At 40.2% G+C, this 9,083-nt stretch overlaps 1 protein-coding gene across 1 annotated transcript in view; it reads right to left on the bottom strand.

The window, feature by feature from the left end:
• Positions 1–4,697: 4,697 nt before the first annotated feature.
• Positions 4,698–9,083, bottom strand: part of LOC129236225 (T-complex protein 1 subunit eta) — a 74,628-nt gene continuing 70,242 nt past the window's right edge. The window contains exon 6 of the mRNA XM_054870482.1: positions 4,698–5,122. Within this exon, the coding sequence (XP_054726457.1) occupies positions 4,896–5,122 (227 nt within the window). The 3' untranslated portion in view covers positions 4,698–4,895. The remainder of the gene's footprint in view (positions 5,123–9,083) is intronic.

The following is a 9,083-nucleotide window of genomic DNA, read 5'->3' as shown; positions in this document are numbered from 1 at the left end:
TGTACACTGCGTTTCTGTACCTTTCTATGAAGCGGTTAAAGGTTGAAGTGGAAGCAGAAAAACGCGTTGGCGGTGAGACATGTCACATAGAGAAATAAAGGGTGTCCCAAGTAAATGTCTCATTACGTTCACTTCATTCTTATATTTAAGTATAAATGGAGAGTGGGTAAGGAAGATGTATTTGGCTCAACCGTCGGAAAATTTAGCCGACAAAACTACCAACAACGATGAGGCTGATCGACTTCGCTGCGGCACGGAACATGATAGTAAGTAGCACATTGTGATAGACGGACGCACTGTTCCAGTGGGCTAGACGTGCGCACAATTCGCACGTGGCAGTCAAGGTTCGCACACTCATATGTGTGGTAAGAAAGCCGTGCCAAGGCACACAGCGAAAGCTAGACGTCGTAAGCTACGATCACAAGAGATAGCCAGGAACTTCGCAGCTCAACTCTCGCTCCAGCTCAATCAGAGCACTCACTAACCCAACGACATAAATGAGCGGTGGACAATAATCGCCCGTTGCTGAAACGGTGCTGGATTACACTAACAGCAGCGCAACACCTGGTAGGACGCCGAGTGCCGCTACGCCACTGCAGTAAAAGACGCAGCATACAAAGCCACACTGCTGCCGGCCGCAACGTATGCCACGATGGAGCGATATCGCGAGCTGAAGACGTGGAAAGACGTGAGTTCGAAGAGCTTTAGATGCTAGGGGAGAGGGACATGGCCCGAAAATTTTATTAAAATGTTAAACGCCGGACCAAAGGTTTTAAGACCTGGGTCAGCTCCAGCAAAAACGAAAACAACGATCTGCCCAAAACCCTTGATATTAGCCGATTTATTCTATCGTTCTAATTTATTATTCGTATCATTATTGGAAGTATTGATTGCCTTTCCTTTTTGAGTAAAATTCAATTTAATGGGGGTTGCCGGCGCAGTTAATTGTGATTAAAATTGAGGTGTGACAGACGGTGGTACACGGATTAGTGAACAGCTGATTTGTTTATTGGATAGTTTGGTCAGTACGCAGGCAAAAAATACTGATGCTAAGAAATAATTATTTATTTAAAAAATAAAATCTTAAATTCCAATTTCTCAAACTGCTCCGAAATATCAAAACAATTAATGTGATTTCGAACGTGTTAGTGCAAACTAGCATTGCATCCAGTCTTTCTTGCTCTTCTCTTTAAAAGTTGCATTATTTTTCATTCACAATAGATATTACCCGACGTTTTTTGGCAAAGTTGATTTCGCAAACTCCTCTAATGCGCTTAAATTATGAGACTATTGCCTCCTCTACAGTACGCCTCCGTTCTTCTCGACAGTGCGCTTTCGCTCTATGTTGTGAGATTTTCATCTTTCGTATATCGTCTTCTATGTCTTGCAATCATCGCCTTCTTGACCGGCCTCTCCATCTTGCTCCTTTAAGGTTTGCTTCAAATACTTTTTTAGTCGTTCTTTCGCTGCTCATTTTTAAAACGTATCTGTACCACCGTAATCTTTGGGACCTTATAAGCCGCGTTACATATCCTCCCGCGATTAAAACACTAAGCTCGCGGTTGTACCAGTATTTTCCGTCTTCTAATCGTACAGGGCCGAATATTCTTCTTTCAAATCGCACCAGTAAATTCACGTCATTAACTTTAAGGACCCATGTTTCACAGCCGTAGGTGAGAACCGATCTTATTATAGTTCTGTAAATCTGTAGTTGTTGTTCCTTTGATATCAATGAAGACTTCATAAGTTTGATATGGCCAAAATATGCGCTGTTAGCTGCCTGAATACGGTCTTGTATAGATAAGGACATACTCTTATTTATGCTGAGCACTACGCCTAAGTATTTAAACTCTTGCATGAACTCTAAAACATAACTTCCGATTCGTGTGTGACTATCATGAAAGGATCGTGTCGTGTACTTCGCCTTTTCTCATTTATATTGAGGCCCGCTGGTCTTATATATAGTTTGCTCTAAGCGCATGAAAACATTCTGAAGAGCCTCCCTATTTCTCGCAAGAATCACAATGTCGTCAGCGTATACGCATATTTCGATTTATAAAATATTGTCAATCCGCATTAGCTACACTTAATTCCTGATTCCATTCCGCCGTCTGTCTAGGCTACAAGTAATCGTTTTAGTCAGCAAGAACCTGCAAAGGTAGTTTATTGGCTAAATAAATACGATCGAACTCCGGTCGAAGGCCTTAAATAGACAATTAACCATTTTCTTATCTTTGGATCATTCCAATAGGTAAACATAAACATTAACAATGGGGCTGGTCGTTACCACGGCCGTCCAAAATAAACAAGACTGAGCTAAAATAGAAACAACAGCAGCTTTGTTCTGATAACTTCGAGTTCATTTATTCAAAATAGTCTCCTCTGGCCTGAAAACACTGTTTTGCGCGATCTCGAAAGAGTGTTTCAGGTCATTGACCGGAATGTCCTTCAGGAAGTCGATACAAGCCTTTTGGATGGCTTCTTCGAACGCAAAACGTTTTCCTTTCTTAGTCAAATGCAGTTTTCCAAGTACAGCGAGCCATATCAGGCGAATACGGTGAGTGATTGATGGCTAAAATGCGTTTTCTAGTAAAAAAATCAGTCACACGAGTGAATTGATGAGATGGTGCATTACCATGCAATAAGCGCTAGCTTCCTCTTTCGCGGTATTCACGGCGATTTCGACGAATGCGATGCAACAAACGCTTCAAAACGCCAAGATGGAAAATTGCATTGACGGTTTGCCCCGTTGGCATGAACTCCTTGTGGATTTTGACTTCTCCAATCACGATTATTTGGTTGGTGGCTCGTCTAGGACCTTCCATTCGGTACTTCGACGCTCAGTTTCAGGGTAATGTTGGAAACACCACATTTCATCACCAGTTACAATGTTGTAAAGGAACTTCTCGTCTTTTCTCGCCTCTTTAATGAGGTCTTTCGGATGTTCAATTCTGAGCAATTTTTTGCCCTCAGTTGACTTGTGCGGAATGAAACGTGCGCAGACCTTTCGTAAGCCCAAATGATCAGTTAAGATTCAATAAATCGATGTTTTGGAGATATTCAACTCCGATTCCATGAATTTCAACAATGGTTTCTGTTCATTTTTGATAAATTTACGAAAAATTTCAATGGAGTTTTCGGTGATCACTGATTTTGGGCGGCCCCTATGTTTATTGTCATTCATGTCCTTACAACCATCTCTGAAACGAGTGGGCAATCATCGCCATACACTTTTTTCTTCAATTCAAATGTTTCGGTAAAGGTTTTACCGACTTTAAAACAAGATTTTTTATTAGCTCTTTGTTCAAAACTCATTTTTGTACCGATGACACAAAAATACCTACACTTTAGACGCAATTACTTCGCTTCCACTGAACCGAATATCGCCAAGATTTCACTGGAAGTCAGCTACGGATATAACTTCCAAGGCACTAACTCATTAAAAAGATGGCGCCATCAAACACATTTTTATAACGTCAGTCCTGTTTATTTTGGACTTCACCTTGTACATAACCTGAACGCCCCTGACTGTCACTCCAGTAGAGAAAAGTATTGCAAATATTAGTTGGCGCAATTTAGTGATACCAAGTCTAAATTTAATATTCTTGAAACACCCTTTGTAAACTTCAAGTCGCAGCTAGTAAGGCGTCCACAAATGAATTCTTCTTAATTGCACAAACATACGCACATATGTATATATGTGTGTGTGTATGTTTGTCGTTATAAATTTATAGATACACACCGCGTTGAGGGCATGCGCAGTAAGAACTGCGTTGCGGAAAATACGGATAACAAATTGAAATATCTGCGGATATATAAATTTCCCTGCGTTTGTTTGCCCAGAGAGAGAGAGTGCTGTCAATTTGAGAGGCGTGTCGCCTGCAGTTGTTATCCAGAGAGGCAACATTTCTTTGCTGGGTTTGTATAGATTGGGCTAAAAAAAGGATAGCGATTTACTAGGAAAACGCAGACATTTTGTGCGTTGCCAGGAAATGGGGAATAACAGTATTGTTGAAGCCTACACACCCCTGTTCCACCACCCTTAAGCCGGCTATAAAGGCTATAAATATACACACCGCATTTGCGCTCATTGCCCGGGGAATGTCCTGCTGCGCCAGTACTGATTTCGCTATTTGCTTGCTTTGCAAAAATATTACATGGCCTCACCCTAGGCGGCGGCACTACATACGAGTACGCACATACACATACATATATAGTTATGTATGTATATGATATAGAGAAATGTACGTATGCATGTGTGAGGGTATGGGATAAATAAGTGCTGATGATGGGGGTACCATGTTTTTGATTATTGCGTCGCAAGTATTGACTTCATTTAATGTTCATGCCGACATTTGTGTGTGTGTGTGTGTGTGAGTGTGCTTGCATTAAAACTTAAATTCATTCATTCCATCTGGCATAAATAACCGAAATTCCGTGGTTATTAGCGAAATGTAGAAGAAGTTTCGTGCAATTAAACAAAAACAAAACCTTTTAAATTTTTTACTCATCTTGGTGTTATCATTTTATTTAAAGCGAGTATACATATTTTGTAGTAGGTATGTATGTATGTGTGTGTATTATGTAATAGAAAAGCTAGGCAATACTTGTACATATATGATATAACATGAAGTGCTTCGAAGGAAACGTGAATAAAGTTAGTGGGTTGAAATAAAAGTAGAGTTTTAGAAAAACAGTTATCTTTAGTTTTTAGTTTATTTGCAAAACTAATGTTTTGTTACCATATTTTAATTGTGTATAATTAAGAACCAAATGCAATAAAATATTATATTTCCTTTGTTGTTTGAAGCAGTTAGCGTGTGAGTGCAGCTGTTCTGTAATGACTTTTGATGTGGTTTCCCGATGAAGGTCCAAGTAATTTAGATAGCAGGCGCTCACATGGGCCTTCCCATGCCACGGCCCATGCCCATGCCGCCAGCCATTGGTGCCTCATTGCCAGCTTTGGGGCTCTTGATTGTCTCGTCGACAGAGAGTATCATGCAGGCGGCTTCAGCAGCGGCGGTCAAAGCGTTTATCTTAATAATCGAGGGCTCCCAAACGCATTGTTCGTAGTTGTCAGCGATATGCTCCTTGGTGATATCAACACCATACCATTGCCCGCCTGGAAGAAGAAAATAACAAAGAAAAAAATTGGTTAATTAATGTTTGCGGTTTTGGTTCACATGGCAGACAAAATTCGTAACTTTACTGAGTAATAAAAAATAAAACTAGAGCCTACATAAAAAATCGCAAATTGGCACACTGAGTTTCTATATGCAATATTGAAATATTTTGAAAATAAAACTTATGGCTTTATTAGGCTTTCACGTGGAGCTTATAAATCTCATCAGAAGCACAATTTTTGACCTTTCTTTTTTTTGTTTTTAATAAAGATTTAGTTTTTAACTGAGTTTTTAAGGTAAACGAAAGAGCTTTAAAAAGCCAAAAATTGCTTAAATTATTGCAATACCAAAACCATGCAAAGATCCTACGCAAGTAACTTCGTATTGACCCAGTATTATCAACAATTTTTGAAAAGTTACTTTTTGACAGAATCCAGCCCATCATACAAAAATATCATATAAAATAATACCTTGCCACCAATTCGGATTCAGGCAAAACATTCCACCATCCAGCAAGTTCACAGAGTACACGGCTATGATAAGACCCATTATCACCTATGCATCAGTGGTCTGGATGAGTAGACTCTCTGTAGTGGGAGTCAGGAGGACCTTATCCAGACTACAACGCACTGTGGCCATCTGTTGCACCGGAGCTTTTCCGACTACTTCAGGCCCGGCACTAGATGCTCTGATTGGTTTGCCACCACTTGATGCTTTCATCCAAGGAGAGGCCTTGAAGGCCATCTGCAGACTGAAACACAGTGGGAACTGGTACGGCCCTTGTCCGGCATTGGAACACAGAGAAGACATGGACATCGATCCAACGATTCCCTCCATGCCCCTTGACTCCATGCCATCAAGAGTCGTACTTGAAAAGAGATACAGTGTAGTGCTACCAGAGACTCAGTTGTGGGGAGACTCAGAAAATGAGCCCGGTAAACACTGTTTTCGCATTTTTACGGATTGCTCCAGGACCGAGCATGGCTCTGGCTCTGGGGTCTACGTGGAATCTAGAGGGACAAAACTGCACTTTGCTCTTGGAATGCATGCATCTGTGTTTCAAGCGGAGGTGTATGCAGTTCAAGAAGCGATGATCTTTGTTGTGGAAAACCGATGGAGAGGCAGATCTACATGTGTCTACAGCGACAGCCAAGCTGCGCTTATGGCTTTAGACAGCTCTCCAATCACATCAGGGGTAATGAAGTCCTGTAAATCCAGGCTGAACTATGTCGGTAGACATAATAGCCTGATGCTAACATGGGTCCCGGGACACGTGGGTAACGAGACCTCTGACTCCTTAGCTAAGATGGGCTCTGAGGCCAACTTCTTTGGCCCAGAGCCCGCTTTGCCACTCCCCTCTGCGGCCATCACGGCCACGGTTAGCAAATGGGTAACTACCACCCACAAGCGAGCTTGGCAGGCTGAGAGAGGCTGCAGATGGACAAAACTGATGTTACCTGTCATGTCCGATCGACTGTCGCAAACCCCTCTGTCATTAAGCAGAGGGGAGTGCAGACGGCTGGTTGGACTGATGACGGGCCACTTTCTGTGGGCAAAGCACATGGAAAGTTTGGGCATCTCAGACAGTGTACTCTGCCCAGCTTGTGAAGAGGAGGATGAGACGGCGGACCACTTCCTGTGTGTCTGCCCCGCCTTCGCTCGAATCAGGTTTGAGGTCTTTGGCATTGATGTGTTAAGAAGCGACCATCTTGGCTCCTTGGCACCACAAGATCTACTCAGATTTCTTCGGAGATCGGGTAGATTTAAAGAAAATTAAAAGGGAATCCAAGTGTAGTACAATGGACTCAATTAATGTCTGAGTGCTGCACTTGCTAGTTGTCCCGACAAAAAAACAAAAAAAAAACCAAAAAAAAAAGTTCACAGAGTTACAAACATCGATTAAAAACGTAAGTGTGAAGCAGTATATTTTGACGTAGCCAAAGCCTTTGACACAGTATGTCATGCAGGTTGCCCTTGGGCCGCTTCTTTACCAACGAAGAATTCTTTAATAGCAACATTTGCAGACGACACTGCCTTGCTAGCATCAGACAAAGATCCAATGACGGCTGCTTATAAACTTCAGGAATTACTTAACAAAATCGACGACTAGAACATTCCAACAGGGAAATTCGGCAACTTCCATTAAAAAAGGAAACCGAGACGAGGAGACTTAAGCGAAAACGACCAACTGATCTGCAGATTTAAATGGTGTCACACTTTTATGAATAAGAATGAATAAATATATAATTAAATAACGAGCTAATTTTTTAAATCAATGTATATAGTGGTATTGGTAAATATTATTGAAACCCAAAAAGAAAAAAAAACTGTAAAATATTTAAAGTTTAAATAGAAACAATAATAAAGGGTTAAAACAAAACAACTAAAGTGAATCAATAACTAAGAAATAAAAATTGTTATTGGCGGGATTGATAAAAAATTATGCATAATAAAAAAACTTAGTAAATCTAAAAATTTGGAATCGTTTTGGCCGACAGCCGTAGCCGAATGAGTTGTGCGTGACTACCATTCGGGAACACCTAGGTTTGAGTTTCCGTATGACCAGAGTTGAAGGTGGCACTGGTGGAGGAATGGCAGAATATTGGGGCAGAAACCACCCAAAAATTGGTTTCATCGATGCCAGGACGGCTGGAAGCAGTCATCCAGCAAAAGGGCTTGGCTACAAAATATTAATTTGTTTATATTTTACTATTTTCTTTCAATAATTTTGTTTCGTTATAATAAGTACATTTTTTAATATTATAAGTAGTGTTAATTAAATATAAAAGATAATAAAATGAGTTGAAGGAAATATGATTGGTAATATGTTCTTCTATCTAGCCCGTTTTTTTTGTGATTAAAAATCACTTCATAAGTGGACAAAAAGTAATGTTAAAGTGAAAGTATCTTGCTGTGCCAATACTTTTGTTCATCACTGTAGATCTTATAGTATATAGTCTGCGAGAGAATGAGACAGAACTGTTATACAGTGTTCCCTATTCTCCGTCTCCTCTTTGTGCGGTGCTTCGTAGCCTCCCCACTCTTGGCTCCGAAGCGTTATATTATATGTTGATATACGTATATGTGTGTGACTGCGTACTGCTGAGCCACGCTAGTCTAGTGAGTATTGTAGTATGGTAGACAGTGTAGTCTATTACTTGCTTTGGTGTTTCGTTCCAGCGTCATACGTATGTATTTTTGTAGCCACGGTAAGGGAGAAGGCATTATGTATACCTATGCTACACTACCTAATACAATGTTTGTGTGTATGTTAGTACGTCTGTGTAATATACGCGTTACGACGCTCATAATAGCAACCGCGTGTGCTGTATTGCGTCCGTATTTTTATATTCGTAAATATTTTCATTTTTAAATATATATTTACCGCAATTATGCCGAAAAATAATGCAGAAAAGTGTCGTGAATATCGACAGAAAAAAAAACAAAAAGAAAATAAAACTAAAAGAACCCCAAAGACTTCAACAGAACGTGTACGTGAATTTCGTGCACGCCGAAATGCGCAACCTAGTGTTTCTATTGTGCATAACAATGCATCCACTGTGCAAAATAGTGAAAACGATCATCGTAAGTACTTTAATATTTTCTAATCAACAAATTTTTTAGTTTATGCTCATATATTAAATGCATAACCTATTTACATGCACCATGTGTATAACCTTATTTGTCATTGTCTTTTCAGACGATTTCCAAGTGGTTGTATCACATGTGCAAGGCAATGCTCCAAATGAACATGATATTGAAAATGATCATTGTAAGTACTCAAATATTTTTTCTTTCGAAAATTAACACTAAATAGAAATTCGTATCGGGATCGATTTCGCCCATTTTCCATCAAAACTATTTGATGAAATGTATACGAAGTTTCATGGAACTTGCGCATTAATTGCACAGTCCTGCGAGGGTGAGTTTCTAGAATGGCTGTACTTGTTTCTTGTAGTT

The sequence above is a fragment of the Anastrepha obliqua genome, chromosome 1 (genome assembly GCF_027943255.1).
Source record: "Anastrepha obliqua isolate idAnaObli1 chromosome 1, idAnaObli1_1.0, whole genome shotgun sequence".
NCBI classification, from domain to species: domain Eukaryota; kingdom Metazoa; phylum Arthropoda; class Insecta; order Diptera; family Tephritidae; genus Anastrepha; species Anastrepha obliqua.
The sequence above is the reverse complement of the archived record's forward strand: the minus strand, read 5'-3'. Positions and strand labels throughout refer to the sequence as shown.